At 38.8% G+C, this 26,716-nt stretch overlaps 1 protein-coding gene across 4 annotated transcripts in view; it reads left to right on the top strand.

Moving 5' to 3' along the window:
* The window catches only part of LOC135167291 (paired box protein Pax-6), a 45,726-nt gene extending 19,342 nt beyond the window's left edge, over window positions 1–26,384 (top strand). For 3 of the 4 annotated variants that reach the window (XM_064130346.1, XM_064130338.1, XM_064130356.1), the window contains exons 4-10: window positions 3,034–3,214; window positions 6,647–6,923; window positions 10,500–10,664; window positions 12,496–12,578; window positions 17,599–17,825; window positions 17,932–18,188; window positions 23,465–26,384. In XM_064130346.1, coding sequence (XP_063986416.1) covers window positions 3,034–3,214; window positions 6,647–6,923; window positions 10,500–10,664; window positions 12,496–12,578; window positions 17,599–17,825; window positions 17,932–18,188; window positions 23,465–23,553 — 1,279 coding nt within the window. In that variant the 3' untranslated portion in view covers window positions 23,554–26,384. The remainder of the gene's footprint in view (window positions 1–3,033; window positions 3,215–6,646; window positions 6,924–10,499; window positions 10,665–12,495; window positions 12,579–17,598; window positions 17,826–17,931; window positions 18,189–23,464) is intronic. The other variant, XM_064130366.1, reaches the window with a different exon arrangement.
* Window positions 26,385–26,716: the final 332 nt, after the last annotated feature.

Genomic DNA, 26,716 nt, shown 5'->3' with positions numbered 1-26,716 from the left:
TCGCTCAACGAACATTAGACAGCATTATTCAGGAAAAAATGTATTGACTCAAGGATATTTTATGTTCGATACTTCAAGTATATTCAATTTTCGACGACAATATAGAGAAAAAAATCATTTTTGTCACTGCTGCGACATTCAGCCCGTGTCGAGAAGTGCCTTTTCGTTTACAAGTAGATGAAAAGTCAAAACTTGTAAACGAAAAGACATTTCGGTAACTAGTAAACGAAAAATTACACAATTCGCCACTCGCTGAACATAACATCTCTAACAAAAATACACGTGCGACGGGGTTTTTTAACTCGTGTGATTGGCAGCCCTCGGCTTCACCTCGGGCCGCCAACTTCACCCTCGTTGCCACCACGTCGAAATATACTATTTCTCAGGAGGCTATTGTCTTCTGAGTGTAGATTAAATCGTTCAGAAATGTTAATCTTCGTACTCTTAAGTTTACTTGATGGATCAGTGAATTTGGTGAAGTACTAGTTGGCAATAGAATAAACTTGGAAATTAACAAAGCACAGTTGTTTTGAATAAATGTAAAATGAGTCGACAAAGAATGAACAAACAAACAAGACAAGTCTACTGAATTTTTGAAATTATAAACGCGTCAGAGCATTACTGAAATCTCTCCATGGTAAACCCTTTTCGTAATATTTTATTCGTAATTTTTCAGTCATCTATAAGAGGCTGAGTGCACATATTAGTGATTAACGTTTCTGTGGTACTTGATCTATTCGTAGTTGATAATAAAATATTGTAAAAATCAATTGGCTATCAATTGCACCACTGAAGATCCAGTATACGTGAAATAAGCATAATAATATACTTATTCAGTCCATAATTTATTAATTTTCGTCATATCGTAGGCTACCGACGTCACTCGTATTGTTATGGTACCGATTATAATTCCACAATACGAATAAAAATACTCTATGCCAGCTTCAGGTAAATTGTGAATTCAACAGCGAACGCAATCGATCAATGAATTCTCTACGTTACGTAATCATTACTGAATATTTTTCCTTATGTACCAGTAATTCCATCCCGAGAATCACAGCAAAACCATTTCATTCTGTTCAATCCAATTAACTTGAAAACTCCACCCTTATTAATTCATTGATTACCGTAATCATAACCATCGAACATCGTCAGACTTAATAATTCCTGAATCACCGAAAACCACAAATTTTCAATTATTCGAGAGTATTTTCCCCTCACATGTCAAACAATTTGTCCAAATTAATTACAATAAATTCATTCACAATCACCCATTCTCGGTGCCGCTATGACGTGAAATAATTGCCAAGGGCAAGGTACAAGAGGGTGAGCATTAAGCTTATACAACTGAGTGAGACACGGTCAAAACGGTACATAATAACCAGCTCGATACTGTAGCTAGATGGTGTTACAATAATATCCAATATATATACATATGTATACATATATCCAATGAAGAAGCAATACAATAATTACAATACAATGAGTCTACTCTACCCCTATATTTACGTACTTCACTTTGTGGTGCGTTATCCATTTTGTTATCGTTACGTCCCTACTACGATTTTGCTGTTATGAGATATGTCGAACCACAAACCGTCTATTTATGTCAAAGAATCTTTTGACAAGTTCCAATTCACGGCATGTACATATTGTTATGTCCAGCGAAGAATAAAGATGACACAGGTTGGTAAATGGTTGGGGCGGTTTTAAGAGCTCCGAAGAGAGACCCACCAAGACTAATGTTATTCAAAAGACAATGGTTCTTTTGACGAAGTTCAGATAATAGACAAATAAATGAGTATTCGAAGGGGGACACGTAACAATATCATGAGTAGAGTAGACTCATGTTTCATTGGAATTATTGTAACACCATCTAGCTACAGTATCGAGCTGGTTATTATGTACCGTTTTTACAGTGTCTCACTCAGTTGTATAAGCTTAATGTTTAATGTTATATATATATATATATATCCATTCGTCTGTTTTTGTGGCACATTATTTCATTTAAGAGTCTAATTATGTAAAATGTAAAATTTAGGTATTTTTTCCGGAGCGACATTTATCAGGTATAAATATGAGTTGCATCAGATGAACATTCGGGGTAGGTAGGTCTTGGCAGAATAGCACATGACAGCTTTTTGCAAATCGGTCTCTTACCATTTGTAATGTAACTACTGGGATGCATCGAAAATATGTCCCCCCCCCCCCATATTGGCCGTGCAAGCCATATTCGAACTTAATAAGTTAGGTGAACACTAGTTTTACAAGTTAACCTTATTTAAAGCGGATATTTGTAGGTTTGATCACATTTTAACCGCGTGGCATTCTTTTTAGGGGAACTCATAAGCAATTATAGGAGCTAATATATCTCTTTTCATTCTTATTAATAAAATTCCAGGTTATTAAATACAGGAGGTCATGAAATGATCATCGAGAGTTGGAATTTTAAGTAAATTCGAGCTGTGTGTGGTTTATTTGGTGTTAAAATATTTATGATCTACATTCACATCTTGATTTCATTTGATTAAAACGCTCAGGCAATAATTAAAAGTCAGTTTTCTTTAACTTTATATTTAAAAATTGTAGAAATTATTGGTTCATAGTTATAGGACTAAAAAGATTCAGGACAACTGTGTCGTGTTAAGGTCAAGTACAAGTGCCATTGGTGACAGGACCTTTCGATTGAATTAATATCTCTTATCACTGTATTCTTGTAATAACCTTCCCAATAGTCAACACTGCAAGCTTATGCAGAGGTTTCGTCTGTAACTATAGATAAGGATAGACGGGTATCTTATTAGTTAAACCAACTGCAAGTTTTTCGGGCGTCACCAGTTCATCTATAGGTATTCTATCCTTGTTGTAGTTGTATTCAAGTTTCATTTTCTATCTGGAATTATAAATAATTAAAATGATACTGAAATAATCACAAAAATTCTCGAAATAAGAATGTATATGCAGAATCATCGATATAGTATGTATTTTTTTAATAATTTTACTCATTTTATTGTTCTGATGTTCCATTTTCAGATATTATGAGACTGGCTCGATAAAACCTAGAGCAATTGGAGGCAGTAAACCGCGAGTCGCAACGACCCCAGTGGTGAACAAAATAGCGGATTACAAGCGTGAATGTCCCTCGATTTTTGCTTGGGAGATACGGGACAGACTTTTGCAAGAGGGTGTTTGTAACAACGATAATATACCGAGTGTGAGTACATCCACAGACATATAATTATAACTCATGCACAGCGAGAAAAATATGATTTTGCCAATCATATTTGTTTTCGATAGACAAATACCCGAAATTTGTCAGATGAATATCATCTTTGCAAAATTATGTTTTTCTCTCAGTGGAAAATATTGATTTGACGTTTGCAATATGTATGAAAATTTTCGGAATTTCAAAGCAGAAAGAGTCATCGAATTTTCTCCTCTTAAACACTAATAAATGTGAAAACCCGCACACTTTTAATATTGTCATGCATACAGAGGTGTTCTAAAAAACGAGTGTGACAGCCAGACGTGAGGCTTATAAGTCCAATTGTTATCGTCCTTTTTTTTCATCCTAAGATATTTATGTATTGATATATATATTGAAATATTTCATGGCCGCCTTGAAATACGGGAAAAAAAAATTCCAGAATTTTTCTCAAGGAATTCAGAACAAAATTACTATCTGCCATAAAATTCCAGCCCCACATAAAAAATTTCAGTATTACATTATAAAAACTTGATCCGTGATATTTTTTAGTGCATAGTAAATTCCATTCAATAGCTAAAACTAAAAAAAAATAACTATTTGGCATGTCATCCCCTCAATTTTCCTGGACGTCTCGTCTATTTCCTCTAAAATTAAAATTCAAATGAGAATTTATTTATCCACAATATCTTGAAAAAAGCTATTTTAGAAAAATATCTGTGATTAACAATATTTTTGACTAGAAACATTTTACTTTATAATAACAAGAATAATTACAATAATTATATATTGCTTGATAATAATTGGGGCAATAATTATTATTTGTAATACACAGAAAATACTATTTAACAACTCGATTTTTTTCCTTTTTTTCTAAAAATCGAATAACATATTTTTCAAAACAATATTTCCTATAAGTTCTCTTTTTATTACATATTCTTATCGTATTCGACGAGAATGATTTTTCCATCAAATTATCCATTGAATTTTTTATTATATTATATTATTTTCTTTTTCCGTATAAGAAAGCGTTGATTTTGTTTCAGTTTTAACGCTTTATACATATACTCACATACGTAAGTAAATAATATACAGCCATAGGTAAATAATCGTTGTCCACTCGTTGAACGATCCTCCTTATCCACCCATTACCACACCAATCTAACATCTAAAAAAAATCCGTTAGCCCCCCAAAAAATAATCTCCCTCCTCCAAAAACATCGCCGATATTTTCCGTCCTCCACTATTTCCAATATAAGCCAAACCAAACGCACTTACCTATCGGATTCGTCCACTCGACCCCAATCAAAGTCTCGTCAACCCAATCCCTTAGGGTCAGTTCATAGAAGGATGGGGTGAGGGGTAATCGTTCCATTACAGTCTCCTGTTCTTCGGAATTCTCGTATTCTCCCCCAAAACAACTTTCCGAAAAAAATATTGTAGTTCGTTACAAGTAGTACAAGTCACTGCCACTCTGGTGAAGGCACCGGACGTGGACCACTGAGGATTTACGCCCTGTCCAACTGTCTATATTTCCTTTCATCCCTCCTCATCCCCACCAGTGCCAAGTTGAGAGTGGCACGCGTACGCGTCATTATCCGCCGGATTCACGGGGACTTGAGAATGAATGGTTTCTGATCAATCAATGAGATTTTTTTTTTTCTTCTTCACCGCCCAAGAAAATCCCTCCTCCGTCATCAATGGCAGATTCACTGTGTGCCAGAGACATTATTACAACTAAAAGTTGTACTTTCATTTATTGGGGTGATGGTTAACAACCAAGGGGCAGAGAAATCAGGGCACGTTGTATGGAATCAGTTAAGCGTGTTGGACAATTATTCGTGTCTGGTCGGCCGTGTAATGGTTGTGTGCGCCCTGTAACTGGATGGGATATAACTGAGGGCGAAATGCGCGTACAACATTCGTGGTTTAAGCTCCAAGAAATTATACCGCACACTGTATACAACAGCCCTTGGGGATATTTCGCGGAGTTGAATGTGTGTGTGTGTGGGGGGGCAGGGGGAGGGGAAGGTTTTTTTTTATGTTCATTATTCGTTCCAAATCACTTGCCACCAATTCGGAGACGGTCTCAGTTTGAAGGGATTGCGTTATCCCCGCTTGTGTAGCTATCAGACACAGATGTGATGACTTATTTAGAGGGTTTTTTGGAATAGATTTGTTGGGGGGAGGGGGGGGGGGTTAGTGCATTCGAAAGGGGTTTAAATAATTCGGTGATATTTTAAGTGGAATTCGCAAGGGAAGAGATGGAGAGGAAAATAGTGAAAGAAGTAAGGGAAAGATTGTAGATTCAAAATATATGTTGTTGAGATTGAAAATAATTGACAACAGGGCGAAGCTTGGTTGACTGTGAACTGCCAATCGATGGTGATGCCAATGTAGGACCAATGTTGTGATGATAGGTCACCCCAAAGCCCAGTGATGAGCCTAGTTTCTAGAGTCGCTGTGGCTTTAGCCAATGGTCATGCCAATGGAGTCATAAAATGAGGGAAAATTTATTTATAACAATTGATAAAAATCAAAAATTGATGTTATGTTGATGGTTGATTAATTACATAGACATTAACCGCACGATTTAATGTATGCGATACGAAGTTTTTTATCCATTATGTTCAAGTGTTTGATAGCAGATTTTTATAACAATGTTATAAATGGAAAATAAATAAAAGATGATTTCCAGTCTATTTGGTTCCAACGGCTGGTGGACACTAGACTTTGGTTTAGATTAGCTGAGATCAGGTCTGCTTTTTACTGGTGGGCCTCACCCTTGGATCAAGCTGAACTTCCCATGCTTGGTCCAACGTTTCACTCCCAGCATATCCTAAACCTGATATATAACGCCTGGTCCAGGCTTGGCCCAATTCTTAATTCCTACCTGGCTTCGTTCTCGCATACTGTCACCAGTCCAATAATCAATCCAAACCCTCGACTACGTAATGACCTGCATGATGGAACTGTTTATCCCTCGAGTACCTCAAAGACAGGCATTGGTTCGTCATAAATTTTCGAATTTACTCGCTCTCAGCTGAATCTCAGCCGACAGATGCCCACAGAGACGGCGGCTTCTGGATAATAAGCGAAGGTACAACTATCAACAAAAAAATCACAAGGAAAGCGTTTTAGGTAATAATTGGATGGCGGTGTCCTTTCATCCCTCCTGGGCATTTCCTCGCCCTCCTTGCATTTCAAGATGAAAAAAAAAACCAAACCTTTTCACTCCAACTACTCGATGACTACCATTGTCCCATCTTGAAACCATAAAGAGAAAAACTTCATTTTTCCGTTCCTCAAACCTAAAAATTATCTGAGGATTAAATCACACGATTCAAAGGAATCATAATGCAGCAGGAAAGTTCCATCCTCTGGATTGATTCTTATATCGATAAAGTTAACGTGTTTTTTTTTTATTTCATCCTATTGCAGGTGTCCTCGATCAACAGGGTGCTTAGAAATTTGGCTTCTCAGAAGGAGCAACAGGCAGCTGCTGTTCAGGTACATCAGGGTGCTGAGAGTGTCTATGATAAGTTGAGAATGTTTAATGGGCAAGCAACTGGATGGCCACCAGCGTGGTATTCAGCTACACCCTCTCATCATCCCCTCGCTACTGGAATGCCAACAACAGCGGGGCCTGGATCAGGACAGTCACTTTTACCTGGTGGACAACTTCACGCTCGTGATGATGCGCTTCTCAAACGCTCTGGTAAGTTATTCTTACAATTATGAGATTATTGGTCAGCCCAATTAATGGAGTGGTATTGCAATGAGTTCAGAAATAATTTTGGCTGCTGCAGTGGTAGAAATTTGAAAAGTTCATGATCGAGCTTACATTCGGAGATATCCGTGTAGGGGGTAGGGGGTGGCGTCTACAACACGACCGATTATTGGGCCTAAATGAGCTGATAAATCATTGGGCCCGAATCAGCTGACTGGTCATCGAAGTCTAAATCGGCTGGTCGATGATGGGCCTAAATTGGCGGGACGATCTTTGAGCCCAAATCGATTGACTGTTATCGGGCCCAAATGGACTAACCGATCATAGGGGGCCCGATTAAAGGCTCTATCATGGTGGAACATTGGTAGTCGGTAAAATATAATTGTAGAAGAAGAGCATATCGATTTTGTTTGTTATTATTTGCATATTTTTTTGTTTTTTGAAATGTTTTTATATGAAAATTTTTGGTAATTTTTAAACAAATTTGATAGGAAACAAATATATTATACATATATATGTCCCTCACTTACTATGGCAATGATTAGATCGACACACAAGCTGATAACGATATGAAAAGGGGAAATAGAATGGTGTAATTTATATCCGTAGTTTTAAGAAAGGACTTAATTAGCGACGATACATTTATTTTTGCGTAATCGACCTTCAATGATCTGTCTTATATGCATCGTCCATTACTATATTACTAGGTGCATGGACGATAAACTGTGATTAATTATTACTAACGAGTTGAACATTCTCCAATTACTCGTCATTTAACTAATTTTATTAATTTTGTTTCATTGATTGAATGGAGTAGACAATGTTTTGGTGATTATCAGGCCGGATATTGGGCGAATATCGCCGTTCCACGGCACGACGTTACACTCCAATGGTCGGCCGACCCCGCGCCGACCTCAGCCCAACAATTGGCCGGTTTATTTGATCAACTTATTTCCTTCTACTCCTTATTCCCTGAATTACATCTATCGTATAGGAAAAGGGCCATGAAAATACATTTGAACATTTTTTTTTCACCATAATTTTCGAAAAATCTATCGATCCAGATTTTATTCTGTTTTTTCATTTCATTCGTTCACTTTTGTCTGTTACATTGCCGAGACTTTTGTTGAACTTAAGCCTTCTTCACTCCCACTCGGATTTTCTCGCCTCGTAACAATGGAGTCTTCATATTTTTTTTTTGTAACCGACGCAACGGTGTATCACTGAGAGTTAAGCCCCAGTATGAAGTTGAATTTCGAGTGTACCTGAATATATCCACTCCTTCTCTTCCCACGTTTTCTTCATCTCTACCCCAATGTTGCTGGCGTTTACTATAATAGGATCACCGAAATCGTCCAAGCGGCTCAGATTGCGGGCGCAGATTGGCCCGCAGATGACGATTCCAGATGCGGATGGGAGAGAGGAGAACCTTCCTCTTGCTTTTGCCTTATTCCAAAAACGTTCAATAGGCAGATTAACTGTGCGCGCGCCTACAGAATCACTTCATGCTTGATGGGATTTGACAATTTGGGGGCGGGGGAGGTGGCTCTTTATGGAATGTTCTTCGGGGGTGAAAAAAAAATCTTGGAACGTCGGCACTCGATTGGAAGTGCGTTACACAGAGTGCTTCATGATTTGGAGGTCATTTTTGGTTGGTGAAAAGGCGAGTTTTCGCTTCACTTCATCAGTTTGAAATGTATTTTTAAAAATTGAAGTCTGTTGAGTGGTGAATGAGGTATTCAAGGAAGTATATTCACGGAGAAGGTGTAATATCTGTGGAACCGCCTGGTCGATTGCGCTCATCCAAAATAGTAGGCTTTTATGTTATAAGAACTACATGTGGACAAAATTTCAATTAGCCATCTCTTTTTTTTTGTAATTTATGATGCTCACAACGTTTATAATGATGGAACCTAAAAACAGCGATATCTCGCATTTTTTGGTGAGAAAATGTGAATATTTCGATTGATATAGGTAGGACCCGCTGAGAAGAATATTTTGAAAAAAAAAACATTGAAATCCTTACTTAACAATAGCAATTATAAATTCAAGATTCAAATTTTTAACTGCAAATTTCACCAGATTTTTTTTTTTTTTTGAGAAAATTGTAATTTTCAGAAAATTAATCTTTAAAATTGGAAATTTTTTTGCACATACACATAAGCGTGTTACAATAAACAGAGTCTTATCGTCTTTTATAACATTCTTGACAATTTGCAATTGAAATTAGAGAATTGAAAAATCGGGTAAATATCAGACTTTCATTCGGAAGTAAAAGCACAAACATCGAAATTGTCGACATCTCGAATGTGTGTCACTCTTATTCCTCATATATTCATTCATCTAAGGCGATTAATTAAAATTCAAAGCTCATTTCAAAATTTTCAACCATAATTATAACACCCAGTACCGTGCAGTCGGCATCGTAGAACGAAATTCCAATCAAATACTACCAATCACTGTCACATTTTCATCATCAAAGAGTACAACATGTTGACGCGTCGTATACAGAGAGGAGTTGACGCACTAGAGGAAAGCGCGCCGGAACGGAATCGAGTGCAATCGGATGAATTGCAATCGGGAGGTCCTATGATCCGACTAGTTTCAGTAGTTACACCATACGATGGGCAGTCCCTCAGCACAGGACTCGGGGGGTGGGAGGGCGTTGGATTGGTTGAACATCATCACCACTAGCAAATTCGCACACTAATTTAAAGACGTGATCGTTGCGTTTGTGTGTTGGTGTCGAATCCCTGAGGAGGGTGCTGGTATTTCGTGAGGAGGATTTTGAAACGGCGGGAGATGAGCCCAGCGGAGGGGGGGGTGGCTTACCGGGCGGTGAGGGGTGCCGTCGTCCGGTTAGAGGGTGAGCAAGCGAGAAGGTGAACAGCTGACGGCTGGATAGAATGCCGGAGCGGACAAGGGAGAGATGAAGGAATGACTGGGGTTGCCGGATGGGAGAGATGTAGACGGGGTGGAAGAGAGAGCAAACCCGAGGGTTCGGTGCGCAGAGGCGGAAGATAATCGCTGGCCCTCGCTGGGGGTGGTTGACGGCGTTGTGCTGTATATGTGAACGCACACTATTCAATAATTTCTTGATAGCTCGAATGCCTTATTTTGGGTTTCGTGAATTCGAAGGTGATTTTATGGAATCGTAATATTTTTTTATTTTTAGGGGGATGTATTGTCCTGTGGGAGATAAAGGGGTGAATGGAAGAGATGAATCTAATGTTTTTATAATTGAAGATACAAAATTGAAAATAGAATATTTTTTTAAAAACCGCCGTCCGAAAAATCAGTATTTGAAGGCCCACGAAAGGACTGTTCGTTCTACGTAACAAAATTTCCATTTCACCCCGAATTATTTCAACAATTTATTTATTAGGGAATGAAATATACAATCAACGAGAATGTAAACATTCTAATTTTTTTAATGGTTCATCATTTTAATGCTCGCCGCACTGTAGCAAAAAGCCATTGACAGCCCGGAAACCCCCAAAATTAAATTACATTCAACAAAAGGGCTTTTTACTGAGTAGTTACTCGTTTTTTTTTTGTTAACAGATGCTGGATCTCTATTGTCCCATCAGCAAGAGACAACTTCGGACGGTAATTCTGAACACAATTCATCAGGGGATGAGGATTCCCAAGTACGACTCAGGCTGAAGCGCAAACTCCAGCGCAATCGCACATCATTCTCCAATGAACAGATAGACGCCCTGGAAAAAGGTAAATCTTTTGAATAAATTCAGCCCAACTCCGTCCGAAAAATCCCTCTACTGTCTACGGTCGATTGCACCCTTCGTGATGGCACATGGTAATTTGTAGGCACAAAAACCTCATAATTGAAACTTTGTCTTTCTGATTTTTATTTACGCGGACAAAAAATTATTTCTCCCGAATATTGATGTTAGTGATAAAAGAATAGTATATTTCAAGACACCGGGAGGGAGAGTTTGTAGTTTGGTCGTTGATGAGTGAGAGGAAAGTAAGCACTTTTCTGTCCTTGAATGGAGAGTCACTCCCTCGGACGAAAAGTCATGGTTTTCACTCTAGTGTTGACTTTCCACCCTCGGGCGTGTTGTAAAATACAATTCACACCTCGGTCGGGACGCCATCACGTTGCGCTCTTGATGAACACTTTTCCGCGCCATTTTTTTTCAAGTTTTATGGTGCAAGTCAATCGTTTTCTATCACCCATAAATGGACGATTTTAGCAATTGTTGTGCCTTCAAAAATCCTGAGCGTATCTTTATGAATATTTTTTTGTGAAGTGATAATCCCATTTTTCTCGGTTTCATTATAAAAAATAGACAGGAATATTGTACTTGTTTGCCTATATAGATAGGGATATTTGTAGTACTCGTATTTCATTTTTTCTAGAAATTCCTTCTTTGTGAAAGGGGCTAGCATTCGTGGAGAAAAACCTTCTATAAAAGATCCTAACATGAGTAATGAAAAAATTACAATCGCGCCTTTGTAAAAAAATGTAATGCGGTGGAAGCCAAATTTCCAGCGATTTCGGAAAAAGTTTCACAGCATTTCACAAAAAAAATCGCGTTTAGACCGAGAAAATTTGCACCGACAGCAGCGCAATTTTTTCCTCGTCGGCACTTTGACTCTTTTTCCCCTACTAGTACCAGAATTTTTTTAGAAATTTCTGTCCGTGTATTTGACGGTAGAGTTGAGTTAAAGTAGCTCTACCCGCAGGTCAATATTTTACCGATCACTCTTAAATATTGTCAGTTGCCAAATTTTCTCATTAACTTCATGAGCAAGATACTTTTAAAAATTATATGCAGGTAGAATTACATATACTAAATTTTGGACAGTTTTGATATTATTTTTCAACATTTCCTTCTCATAAATAAATTATAGAATTTGTTTCCCAACTGAATGATCAAATCAGAAAATTTCTTGATTTCAATGTCTTGAGTCTCATTATCAAAAATTCAGATTTCAATCTCAGATCACAACAGAAGTGTTGATTTTCCCATAAATTCCACTGTGTTAAGTCCGGATTCTTTCCGTTTTCTTGGAAAAACATAAACAATAATTACACTGCGGAAAAAATTACGATTCCAAATGTGATCGATTTTTATAAAAAGCCTGTGGAATTTTCGGTAATATCGAAATTTGCTAAAAGGTCGATACAAATATGATTGGCAAAATTATAGTTTTTTCCCAGTGTGTTCTTTCTTCCTATAAAATAATTATTTATGTTTATCTAAGCCGAGGGGAGATTCTCAGGAGCCTTCTACGTCGATTCGTTTTTCTAACAATTATTTTTTCTGTAAATAATTATACGAAACACCTGAATACTCCAATAGGTCAGAGCTACTTTAAAAAATCAACCAATAAAGCTAAGAAGCTCCTCATGCGCATCCGAAAATTACCAAAAACCTCGATAAGCTTCAGATATAAATATCCCCTCCCCAAAATGTCCATCAATCAGCGAATTTTCAAAGTAACTCTCATTGGATACGTAAAAAATTCACCCCTAATGAGTCACCACTTGTTGCAGTCTGTCTATATATTTCTTTCTTACCTTTTTTTTTAGAATTCGAGAGGACACATTATCCGGACGTGTTTGCACGGGAGCGTCTCGCCGAGAAGATTGGATTGCCTGAGGCACGTATCCAGGTGAGTGTGAATGTGCCGTGAGTGTGTGAAAACAGCGTGCCTTCAAAGCTTTTCTTGTGCGCCTCATCCTCATTCCTTTGCTCATTAATTCTCCTGTAGACGAGGACTACCTCAAGGTTGAAAAAGTCAAATACTTGAAAGAGAGTAATGAGAACTTAACAATCAATTCAGTAATGGAGTGATGAATGAACATGCTCATTACAAGGTTATTTTTTGAGGGAGGGAATTGGTGAGAATTCAGTTACCACCGTATGATTTCGATGACTTTTAATTGAAACTACGTCACTGAGAGGGGCTTTCCGAACGATCGGGGGTGGAAAATAACCTTTCAAGTAAAATATCGTCGAATTTCTGTTAGTCGCGAATTTACATGGAATTTTAATGTATTTTGTTACTGAAAAATTAGTGGAATTCTGGTGTGTTCAATGTAATTGGAATTGTCAGGTCCCATTAAAAATGAAATTCATTACATAATTTATAAATTTAAGCAATAGCTTCCTTGGAATTTCGATGTACTGGGAATGTAATTAAAAGCGATGGTGGATTTTTTATATAAATTTTAAATTTGTAAATTTTAAATGTTTCTAAAAAATCAATAATTATTTCGACAGTTAGATTATTAGTTAACGGAAATGATACTTTGAAGTACTAACAACATATGTGATACTCAAAATATACGTTATTGATATTTTTTATTGCACGGAGAGAAAAATCGGTGAATTACTATAATGCAGTTCCGATAAAAATTACTGTGCTGCAGTATAATATCGGCGCACACTGCAGGCATGAGAAAAATTACGGCGCCGCCTAGAAAATCGTCTCCATCGGTTTAGGAAAACTTCTATATCGACTTCGTCAAAATTCAAAGTCTAATGCGTGACGAGAAGATGGCCGCTAAATGGTTAATGCAACAGGTCCCATGATACTGAAAAATTGCTGTCCGGCACAGTAAAAAATGAAGGAAGTCACAATAAAATAAACTGATCTGGATAGGAATTTTTGAAGGATTTCTACGAAGGAATTTTTATGTGCGAATAAAACACATTCCAGTATTCAAGTATTTTGCATCTCAATCCTAGTGCCGGACACCGTAATTTATCTGCAACTATTCTCTCCGTGTATTAACGACACTATTTTTTACATAATTGCATTTCTCCCCTCATAATTTCCCCCATTTCCGGCCTTTCTCCCTTTCTCTCTTATCACGTCGCTTGGACGAGAAAGGAAAAAGAGACTTTTATCATTACGATTGCAGATTATAGGGTCAGACATTTAATCACGATTGTAAATCTCGCATCAGTCTCGCCGCGAGAATCCGAGGGTGCGTTCTCCTCGTCAGTGTGCGGTAGTTACCGACTGCGAGTCTGTGGCACCGCTTAAAGTGAGCATCGCCATGCAGATTGAATTTTTAGAAGGATCAATGGAATGTGGGCGTAAAATCATTCTAGTGAAGAATACACATGCGTGCATAGCTTAATTAATAGAGTTAGAATAACGAAAGTTTGCAGCAAATTTCCCGCATAACCATGCAGTAAGGGAGCGGGGGGCGGGCTAACCCCCCCTCCCCCCTCGCCATCTAGCAATGTAGAGGAGGTGGCGGGTGAGCGAAGCGAGCAAGGAACGGGGGCCATGCCCCCCTTCCCATATAGTCGCGTAGAAGGGTGGGGGAGCGAAGCGAGCGCCCCCTCCTCCTGTCCACGTTATCACTGTAACGCGGTAAATTTTTGTGGGGATGAAAAATATTCGCAAAAGGACGCCAATTGTTTTTTTTCTCGACGGAAACAACAAACCGAAAAACCTAATCGAAGGGAAAAATCACGTCAACGAAACCGAAATATTTAACTTAAACTTAAAGATAGATAAAACTTAAAGCTAGAGGTCAAGGAAAAGGAGTTGGATACTCGCGATGTGTAGGGAGTTGGTTGGGGTGGAATCTGATGATTGGGCTATTAATTCAATGAAAAAAAAACTAATCCAACCCGGTATTGAAAAGAAAACGTACGGTATTATATTACGTTCAATTAATTGGTAGATCGAGAGGGAGGTCTGTGCCCCCCTCCCCTAGTTGAATAAAAATTACGTATGGTAAATTATCAAACCGCGAAGATGGGCGGTATTGGCTCTAGGCGAACAATAAGGTTTGCTAAGAGTCAGAATATCCGAGTCAATGGGTAAAGAATACTGGCCAAATGACGTTTTTATCGATAATTCTGTTCAGATGAACAATACAGGCATCAGTTCTCTTAACTTGAAATTTATGATTTGTCTCCCTCTGGCGTTGATAAAATTCAGAGCTGCCAATGCTCTCCGCATTGGAATTGTGAAACGAGGACTGTGAAGTTGTTCCCAGCTCAGCTTTTTGTTTAATTCCTGAATATATAGAAGCAATGGAAGCATTTTCGTGGAGACTTTTGTTGAACTCATTAATGAATCTTGAATTTCTCCAATAGCAGTCTCTTTATCTATTCTTTCCTTCATATTTTAAACTTCGCCTCTGAAGTGAGCATCTCGCAATTCTTCGTTCATTCCGAGTCTCTGATCTTGTCATGTTGTTTTCAAAAAGAAACTTCTGTTTAAAACTCACGAGATCTTGAATTGGCGCCAGAAGTGGAATTTTATAATACGATAAACAACATCTTTCATTTTATTTTTATTGACGTTTAGGAGAATTATAAAACCAAATTTATTATTGGTTTAAAAAAAGATCATTGGGATCATTGAGATTCAGTGTCATATTTCGATTTCATTCGATCGCTCTTCGTCTGAAGTTTATTTTAAACTTCACGATGGATCACATCGAGCTGATTCTTAGAGGATTGGACGTATGCAGGGAGTGTACACGTCGGAATGTATTTCTAGTGAACTCGAACGAGAGAGGACGTCCTCAACGAAGACTTCGGCAACAGTGATTGCCTGTTGGTCAGGTAGAGCTTCAGAACCCGCGAGAGCGACATTTGTTCGTACAAAAAATGTTATTATGGAAATTCTGTTGTTTTTTTTTCCAATTCCTGACATAAAATATTCATCAAAGAATACGATTGAAGGAGACAACTTCGCTAGTTTGGCCACTTCACTACAAATTTGATCTGAAGTTTTTTAGTTACTTCCGGTAATCGTTATAAACTCTTATAAATCAATTAGTTAATTTTAGGGGATTTCATAAGTCGTAACTTACGTTTGAGAAATTACAACTAAAGTTTTGAAATTCGTAATTCACGTTTTCGAAATCGTAATCCACATTTTCATAAAATATGATTTCCATTTTGGAAATCGTAATTTTAAGTGCTCAAAAATCTCCTAAATTTTTCTCCCAATCTCGTATTTTCCAATTATTTTTCCTCTCCAAACTCCCGCTAATTCCCCCTTTTAATCACCCCCTAAACCCTTCCTCACTCAACAACATCAGCCCCCTCTCGCCACATCGTCATCCTAAGACCTCCCAAACCGTCAACTTTACCTCCGATATTTCCGATCTGATCTCCTTTCCATTCTTCCCTTAAAACCACTCACACGCTCCGCCCCCGTTCTCCATTCTCCATCTTTATTCCAAGGTCATACCCATTCCCATTCCTTCACCCTCTCCCCAAAAAAACGATCAGTCAAATTCAAGATAAATCAAACAAACCATCCCCATACGCATTACACATTATTATAATGATATCAATTAATCCATAAGGCCAAATGGATAAATTTTCACAAGGGCAGAGTATATACCAAAGCTAATATGTGCCCAGCCTTGTTGTACATTGTTTGAACCAATAACGTTTCACTCTCTCCCTGGACGGTAGTCTCTCTACCTCCCTCGCTCCCTTCCTCCCCCCCCCTCGCAAACCCCTTCTTGTTCACGCCGGTTAGACCAAGAACGAGAGCAGACCGAATAGGGTTGGGAGAAGGGAGGGAAAGAGGATAGGAAGAGCCAGTGGGAGAGGGGATGGCAAGGGGGGTAGTTGTGGAAAAGCAGTGAGGAGGTAGGGAAAGGGGTTGGAAAGCGTTATGTGGACGTACAAACAGTGCAAGACCATGTTGACGCATGTTTTCAAGCCTCGTTGGCTGGTATTGATCTTGCTAAGTGCAGGAAACCGGGAGGAACCAGTGTGAGAGTGGAAGTGAGAGGGTTGAATGGACTAGGGTACAGACACGATGTGAAGCACAAGGAATGCCCAAGAGGGGGATGAAAGAGGAGAGCAAGCCACGATGAACAAGAGTTGAATTTTGGTTTTGTCACATGTCTGGAAAGCTGATGAATACCGACCTCGATAGTTCACACCCAATCGTGACGATAGTTGTGTATAGTTATTGGTGTACATCCGGTGATCTAGGGAATGGTATTTATTAAGCAAATGGTGGACTGGGATTGAAGGGGTTGGAGGGGTTGTTCTGGTCCTGTCGGAGAGAAACGGAGGGAAAACATGAGACAAGATAGGTAGTATATGAAAACTATGGGGGATGGACGGCTGAGTGAAAGGGGATGAATTGGGGTGAAGAGGAGAGGTACAAAAGCCTAAGAGGGTTTGGACGGTACCATGGCAACGCTACGTCCCCGGGGAGGTTGCCCTCTGATTGGCCGTTGGCGCTTTTATACCTCCCTGTGTATAACTACTTGACGATTCACCACCACACGTTTTATACCGGAAAAATTCTTCTGCATCTCGTCGGGGTCTTACTGGGGTGAACGACGATTATCTGGGGGATGGAAAAATAGTCGATGGTGGTAGGGGTGAGAGGTGAGGATTTTTTTTACATGTTTTTTAAGATGGACCTTAGTTGGAAAACTCGGGGACACCTTGAACGATCTTGAAATATGATATTTATAGGGTTTCACTCCGGTCTGACCGAAATTGGATGTTACTACTTGATGGTAAAGTTTTGGGGGAAAAAGTTGATTCCGGTTTCCTCATTCCTCGATAATTCTGAGTGCAAGGTTGTTGAAAAAGTTGAGGGTGTGAATCGTGAGTGTATGGAATGTGAGTTGTTGGTTGAGTTTGACATTTGGCTCACTGGAGTGCTTCTGATTTTGTAGGTTTGGTTCAGTAATCGTCGGGCTAAGTGGCGACGAGAGGAAAAGTTGCGAAATCAACGACGCGCCGCTGTGGATCAAGTGGTTGGTGGTGGTGGTGGTGGGGGTGGTAATGGCTCAGCGCCACCTGCAGCAACACCAGCGACACCTAGGATACCGTTGAATGCTGGCTTCAATGCTATGTACTCATCTATACCACAGCCAATAGCAACAATGCCGGACACTTACAGGTGAGTTAATATTTTCATCGCATCATGAGAAATGAGAAACTGCTTGCAAGCATGTGATTCTGGACATTGTGATTCCATTCAGACGCCATTTTGATGATCATTGCAGTTCGATGACGAGTAGTCTGGGCGGATCAATGGGGAGCAGTTGTCTTCAGCAACGGGCTGAAGGATATCCAGCCTATGTATTTCACGAACCACTTCATAGTCTAACGCAGTCGTACTCACACGCTCACACGACAGCAGCACATTCACAACCTCATCGGGGCATACCCACGTCTCATGGTGGTACTCCGAGTACACCGGGAGGACAACCCACTGGACCAGGGGCAACGCCTTATCAGCCAACTACCTCCACGGCCACTGGTAAGTTGCCATAATGTACTACTACTATTTAACAAATCACAAGTACATAGAATAAGTCAAGGACGTAAGACATTTGCTAACTTCATGCGTAAGACTTTTTCCCATTGGTCGATGTATTTGAAGTGGGAAATTCAAATACGGCGCGCCAAGCGATATTTTGAGTGCCGCCATTCCATAATAATATCGTTACTCATAACTTTGTTTGTTGGATTAGTGAATTTGGTGAAATAGTTCGCACTAGTTTGTTATAGAATAGTTAGAAATAAACGAAGCAGAGTTATGTTGAAGATCCCAAATGTCAAATGAGTCGACAAAGAGTGAACAAACAAAAAAGACTAAAAGTTTACTGAATTTATGAAATTATGGCGCCTGAAAGCGTCACTGAAAATCCTCCCCTTTACATATTAATGATAAACGTTTCTGTGGTACTTGATCTACCCGTAGGAGATAAGAAAATGATGTGAAAATTAATTGGTTATCGATTTTACAATTGAATATCAAAATCACGTATAAAATAATTTTGATTTAAGTATTTTTTATTTCATGTACGTTGAGAACCTTTAAACCAATTCTGATTGGTTGAACTCCGTTAAAAAAATCGTCTCAATGAATCCCCTCAACTTTTTCCCCTAAACTGCCATTACATGCTCTCATTCTCACCAAAATGACGAAAATAAAGCCATTCATTCGCGTATAATTTTGTAACTTTCGAATGGATTATTACGAGACAGAAACAGCTAATCTCCTCATTCATGACTCGAAAATCATCATTTCCCACTCTCCATTTACACCTATGCATTCATTCCACAACACGATAAACCTCTTTGATGGAATTCTCTGTCCCGTCAAACTACAGTGGCGGGATTTGTCGAATGTAAAACAGGTGGGTCATTATAAAATCAACTACATTCCACTACCCGGGGAGAAAGTCCCACGTGAGCTTTGGACGAGGGCTTACATCCAACATGGAGAACTTCTCATTCCCCAGTGGTATATAAGTCTACCATCCAGAATATGAGAGAACGTATGAAAACACTAATGCGCCGGATGTGAATAATTTTCTTTCTGTTCCATTATCATTTATTTAACTTTGAAAAATCCTTATAAACTGGGGAATAACGAAATTCACTTTGCAATTTGTCTTCAAATGCCTTCCGGTGTATCAGGGCGGTGCCAAATTGCAGTCATTTTATTCAGATTTCAATTATCGTGTAACCGAAGTTGAGAGAAACTATTTGGCTCTTCGGTAACACCGAAATTAATCCAAATATTGAAAAAGAGATGTTATGGCGCTATAACATTTTTAGCGTATGAAATTCACCAATTTCCACTGCGAATAGCTTTACAAGGAGGAAAATTTATTAGAAAAATTCTTGTACTGGTGCCAGAAAAAAAGGAACAAGTGGCAGTTTATTAAAAGTCATTGCTGGCGCGGATATCAGGCAGTTCACTAGGCCGTTTTTTGCCACGGATATAAGGTAAATGCGCCAGTTTCTGATCAGTTGGGCCCAGGGGTCTGAATGTAAAGCGAATAAAAATGAAAAGGCGAATCAAATCCAATTAAAAGTTCCTTCAAGTTCAACTGTGGATATTCATTAATAACTATCAAGATTTTTCTCTGAGCTAAGCATAAAATTATTAATTAAAATCATGGTTTTTTATGCAGTTTTAAGTAAGAATGAGTTTCTGATAACGAAGTGAGACAATTTTTGATCACATAGAAACTCTTGTTTGATTTTCGTGGCTGTTAGAGGGTTCGCAACTTTCATTTTCTCGCTTCAATTTCCTTTTCTAAACCTTCGAATCGTCACACACACACTCCGACTTCCTCCCAGAACGAATGTGATTAAAAGTTACAGATTGCACTGCTAGAATTTCACGTATATCTGCGGTAAAAAGGGGCCCAATGTGCTGCATGATATCCACCTCCAAAATTTACCATATATCCACGGTTAAAAAATGGGCCCGACGCCTCTATCCACCTACCCTTCATCCCCGGTACAAATTACGTCAAATTCACGGTAAAATTTCCACTTCTGGCCCTGAAAATTTTCCCAATTCTCCCAAATCCCCTGAACTTTTCTAAAAACTCCTCAGTATTCTCTCAACTCCTTTCAGATATTTCAATAATTTTTTCATCCCCCAGAATAAATCCAAAAAGCTCCTCCTAGTTTTCCCCTTTTATTTCTAACAAAGCAACTCTCTCTCATTTTCACTTACCTGTATCCACCAATAGAATCACATAGGTAAAATGTAAAATAGAGGCAACGAATATCGGGGATTACCCCATGGAATTCTGTCCAATGGCCAACCAGCAATGAACAGAACTGAGTGAGACAACTGCCTCTTTGCACGCAATCTACATAGGGTTTCGTAGCTACTGGGGGTGCGGTACACGCAAACGACTGGAATTGTAAAAGGATTTTAAAACAAATCTCGCATAGAATCGCCGTGGGCTGAATCGAAGAATAAAAGGGGTGCACCTACCCCCTTCACCACTCCCACCCCCGTTGGTTGAAACGTATTTGGTGTGGTTTTTCTCTTTGTGTCTCTATCATCCTCTTTTCCCCTTGAATTTTCCATTTTCCTCGGAAACTACCCTCCACCCTTTTCCCCTCTCATTCAACGAAAAAGCCTATGTGACTGGGGGTGAAGAGAGAAATAGAGGGAGAAAGACAAAAAAGGGGGGAGGAAAATAACGGAGGATGTGGATGGGTTGGGTCTCGCCTCGGCTGGGCGAGCGCTCAATAACGTGCGAACCCAAAAGGGGGCAAGAGGGAGGGATAAACGGGGGCCGATGGGAGGGAGGAGGGGTGGAAATAGGGAGGCATAGTGTACCGGCTGGAATGGAGTGAACGGCTGGTGCTATGGTGGTGGTAAAAAGTCGTATATATCTTTATATCGTATGATAGCGATGGACAGACCCCCTTGCCACCCCCTCAGAACCGGGAACACCAGGGCTAGCCCTATTTACGTATTCCCGCACTGACTTTCTCATGCACCCCACCCCACCCCTTCATGTGATAGCCTCGTATGTCCCATCATGTCACTCGGAGCATTTTCATACTCCTCTCTTACTTTTTTTCCATTTTTTTTCATCACAAGAATTTGTACGTTGGAGTAAACCCTCTTGCGGTGACTCCTACACTGCATGTGCAAACCCTCTTGTGTGTATTTTTTTTTTTTCATCCACCTTTTTACCGTTTTTTTTTTTGTACCTCAGCTCTCCTTGTACACTCCATTCCCTCCGTGTATAACGCACACAAACGTTATCCATCATAATCGCTTTACGCCGGGGCGTAGCGACGCGACAAAACTTTCACTCGCTCGTTAAATGCTCACAGAGGAGGGAAAAGGGGGTGTTATTACAAGGGATGTATTGCGAAGGCACTTCTAGAAAGAGGTAAAGGGGTTTTTTAAAGCTCTCGAGGGAGAGGGCCCATTGATTTTTTAAGGTTTTTACACACAGAATGTTTTTTTCTTGAGTTTGATTCTTTGATCTTGATCCTTTGATTCTGGGGTAAACAGACGGCATAATGTACGGGGGGAGAGGGAGGGGGTGCTGATAATGGATTCAGTATGAGGTATAGCCGCGCCCGTGAGCGAATGAGTGGCTGAATTTTGTGGTGTTTTTGCTTCCCTGGGCGAACGAGTGGAATTTTGTGGGCTTTTTGCTTCTGTGTGGGAAGTTGTAATCGTGGGATTTTTGGATTTTATCATTTTGCATAACCAACGATTTTTCGTGGCTTTTCAGAACCAAATCCATTTCGCAATTGTCTGGAATTAGTCCTTCTTGGGAGTCATTAGACCCCAGAAATACAATTTTGGAAAAATAAATCCTTCCTCAATAATGAATTATTCTTCGAAAATAATTTTTATTCTTCGTGTATCCCCATATGTTCTTAATTTGTCAGTAATAAAAGAAATAAAACAAAAGGTACATTTACGCTTTTGTTCCATTAAAATTATCGTAATGAAAATGTAATTTCGTCTGAAATAGTAATGGCATTTTTTTCCTGGGGCGGTTACTACTGCAAACTACGTAGAACGTGTTTCACGACGGTGACTTAGTTTTTTTATGTGGTTCTTGTTGTCTTATTCAGTTGATGAAACACGTGACCACCCTATTATACCTTTTCATCTTCATTCATTTACTTTCTTCCTATTTCCGCCAATTTATAATTGAGAAAATAGAGAAATTGAGATAATTGAGAAAGAGTGAGAAGAGAAATGCTCGTTCACGATTGTTGTGAAGATTAAAATTTAAATGTTTACCCCACCGATGGAAACACTGAGACCAAAATATTATAGATTTTAAAAAATCTATCTTATTATTATATTTCGTGTGAAAAAATAGAATTCTATTGTTTCAACGTTTGATGTCTTCATTTTCACGTTGAGTGTGATACTGAAATATTTCATTAAAAATATATCATTACATGTGATTCTATTGATATTGTCTATAAGAAATTTTCACATCAACGAAAAAGCGATCCATTCAAATAACTATTAAAATTCGAATGAACTATTCAGGGAATACGAACCAATATACCATACATTTGAACCCTCATTTGATCGAAGGTTCATGTTTGGAGCCCTCAGAATCAACGATTGAAGCATATGGTTTAATCACACAGTCCCCTAAACGTGCCGACATATTCCGTCATATCAATGAATTATTCCATTGGCTCTATTGAACAAGACCGAGTGGTTGAGTTAAAAAATAATTGTTGCGTCTTACTAAATTTTTCTCTCAGTCGCTCTCTCAATTCTTCGAACCAATTATCGTAGGGCTCTCCAATTATTTTGACAAGTGCAAATATTGCATTGTGTCTGTGTTTATTACATTTATTGTAGAATCTCCTTTATCAACACAGTGGAATACTTGATTTAGACAATTGCACGTGTCGGGGTAATCCTGTGTTGCGCTTCATTGTAAAATCTCCTTAGCAGAAACTTGAAGGGATTCTGCGACATAAGGGAGCATTTATAATCCAACGCAGAGCGGGATTAACGCGACGCGTGAAATTGATTGAATCAATCATTTCTCTTTTTATCGATTATTTTATAAATCACTGAAATTTTACGTCAACACTACATAAATTATAATATTTTCCAGGACCTGTAATAGAATTTTTCTAGAAAATTTCTCTGTGTGTGTTCTAAGCTCAAAAAATTCTTGGATATTGTTCGGTTTTTTTCCCATTTTGATTGTTATTTTTGAGGTAAACAGTAGTAATATTTTGTTTTTGTTGTTTTCCCTATGGGTTTTGCAGGAGTTATATCAGCGGGTGTGTCGGTGCCAGTGCAGATACCATCACAGACACCGGATTTAGCCGGCAACTATTGGCCACGGCTTCAGTGATCCCAGCTATTCGGGTTCCCGCCCGCGAGCCTACTCGTAGGACAGGAGAGCCCGCCTCCAGGACCATCAACCCCTAATGCGGTATCACGACCGCTTCTTGCTTCACTCGGTCTACCACAGTCCATGCCATCTTCATCAACATCAATTCCACAGAGTGGACATCACGCGAGTACACCAGCAACACCAGTCACCAATTCCGATGCCAGTGAGTGAACCAAAATGAGAAATTAATGAGGATAGAGAGAACGTAGGATTTTCCGATGAGAAAAATTAAATATGTTGTATAGACGGGGTCTAGGAGAATTTGGAGACCACCCGGGTCATGCAGGGTTCTGTAGGAAAAGGTCAAACCCGATGGACCATAAGTAAAGCAAAACTCAATCAGTAGTACTGTTCCTTGGGCTTGTCCAGTCTCTCTTTTTTACTTTTTTAATTCAGCAAATTTTAGCGGGGTTTCACGAAGAGTTGCGGTGAGGGGGGAGGGGGTTTGACTCAAGTTTTTATGAAGTTGGAGGATTAAAGTATGAGGATGAATCATTGGGGGTGGAATGGGTTATTTTTTTAATACAAAGGCAGTTTAAGCCGATAATATTCGGTTTTATTAAGTGTCAGAACTGCATTCAACTGTTGATTTGGACAAAATTTTAATTGAGATTTTCTTGGATGTGAGTCTAGTGCTTCGAGTCAAAGTATCATACCTTGAATTAAATCATGTTCTTTCGAGTAATTTAATACTTTTATTTACATTGAAAAATAAAAAATAATAACGGGAGATTTATTAATCGGGAGTTAATATAAATTTATGGACATTTTCATATTCCGCGTAATTATAACAAATAAGATGGTACATTCAAAGAGTATCTGTTAATTTAATTGAACATTGATTCATCCTAGGACTTCGAACATGATTTCATGTCACACAAAGAAATTAAATGTGAGTTGAATCAAAGAACGTCTGGACTTGAGTTATCTTGTCATTTAATTCTAAATAAAATATCACCCAACTTGACTTAGACTGAAATAACCTTCCTAACTTTTGAATCAACCACGAAAAACTTCAGTCAAACTTCAAACCCTCAGCTGACGTCCAATCAACGACAAAGACTCAATCGAGGCTAAATCCAACCCCAGGCGGTCTTAAAACCTCCCCTGAAAAGCGGTTCACACCAAAGTCAGTTCGATTTCAAAACTTGAGTCAATTCTTTATCACCAAAGTATCTTCAGAATAATCAGAGTGAAGAAATATCCAAAGCTACGCAGAAGACAAGAATTTGAAGTAAAGAGAGAGATTTGGATTGTAGTGGCAACTTGATTTAAGTACAAATAACCTTCGCTTAACTCTCGGAAATTTTCACCAGACAAATTCATTAAAAAATCTGAATGAAACTCTAAACCCTCAACCGACGCCGAAGCAAAATTCACCGAACCTTGTTCATCACGTTCACGCTTTTAAAATTTTTCAATAAAAAATTGTTCACAATCAAGTCGGTCGTAAAACTTGAACCAACTCTTTCTTTCCGAAATCTCCGTGGTATAACTGGAGGGAATAACTGTACGAAACTGGGAGATCGATTGCGGCGAATTTAACGGCTGCAGGGTGGTATGGTATGGTAATTGCAGAGTCAAAGATGTGAGGGATGTTAGGAAGAGGGTTGGGCCACGGGGTGGGGAAGGGTGAGAGGGGGGGGGGAATCCCTTGAATAGAGAAAGAATTTGAAGGAAAAAGAGAGCACAGAGAGGTTTGGATCGCAAGTTTTCTACTGACGGCTGGTGGTATTCTCGCGAGGTTTGAGGGAAAAATGTAGTAGCCATTGGGGAGAAGGGGATGGAGAATGGGTGGGTGAGTTCTACTCACTGAGATGAGCTGTTTTCGGCGAGACGAGAGAGAGAGGGGGCATGGCAGGAGGGGAGTAGAGAATTGAATAGAATGAGAAAGAGGGCTGAGGCAGTCTGCGAGGGGTGGTAAGGGGGAGGGTTTGATAGTTGCCTTCTAAGGGTGGTTTTCTTGGGGTCGGCCATCGCGCTTCCAAACGAGATATGGCGTCGTATCCTAACTGTCGTACTTGCTGTATATCCCATCGGTGTTATCATCCATTCATTTTTGGAGAGAACCAAAAAAAAAATAGTAAAAAACCACTTCAGCAATTTTATTTTTCTCATTTATTGGTGCCTATGAAATTTATTGTTTTCATAATTAATTGATTAATTAATTGTTAAGTCAATTCACGAATATTTTATGTTGGAATATTATTTTTACGGCGCACTCTTAATGTATATCATTTTCTTAGAAAATTTATTTCCATGAAAAAGTTGGACAATGGAATTTAATGAAATTGGTGTATAAAAATATTGTAAAATACAATTTGTTACTATCGTTTAGGTGATATAATGTATATTAATCGCATTGATACTTGTATATAGAGAATGAGGAGTGTTTTTTTTCGGCCGGTTGATTGTATAATATTCATTAAAAAATACACTTTTCAACAGATGAAAAAAAAATAACAGTAATATTACGTAATTGGTGTTTTATATCCTCATGCCGAAATAGTCCATACCAGTAACGATCATTCAGACATTTTTTTATCCAGTTTTCACCCCCCGCCTTCCCCCTTCACCATCCACTGTACAAAACAAATTTATGTTCACGCTCATTGCCATTTTTATTATTCTTCCATGACTGATTCCTCATTTATTATTATTTTTTTTCAGTAATAAATTGCAAATTAAATGCATCCAGTGAGCTGAAAAAACTTTTGTTTGATGAAATAGCATTTTATTGGAAATAAAAATTATCCGGGAATACGACTAAAGGGGGTGGAAGGGGGAGAAAGGGGAAAGGGGCTGAGAGTGTGTAGAATGCGTTGACGAAAATAATGAAGTACCACAGGTGGAAAAATCAACCACCTGTGAAGCGGTATTAATTTTGCAAGCGAGTTGCATTTATCGGGTCTTTTTTCGCACTCTATCGTATGATTCAATGATTTCATATAAATTTTTTGTGTTTTTTTTCACGAATTGGCTGACCCTCAAACGTTGAGTGAAATTTCATGTTTTTGATTTTATTTGGTATGTTTTTAATTTCATTGGCAAATATGCTGATATACCCTGCAACGTCCAACAGTATATAACTAACCATTGATAATTTGTAAGGATTAAAAAA

Source organism: Diachasmimorpha longicaudata, chromosome 1 (assembly GCF_034640455.1).
Source record: "Diachasmimorpha longicaudata isolate KC_UGA_2023 chromosome 1, iyDiaLong2, whole genome shotgun sequence".
Taxonomy (NCBI): Eukaryota; Metazoa; Arthropoda; class Insecta; order Hymenoptera; family Braconidae; genus Diachasmimorpha; species Diachasmimorpha longicaudata.
This window is presented reverse-complemented; position numbering and strand designations above follow the sequence as displayed.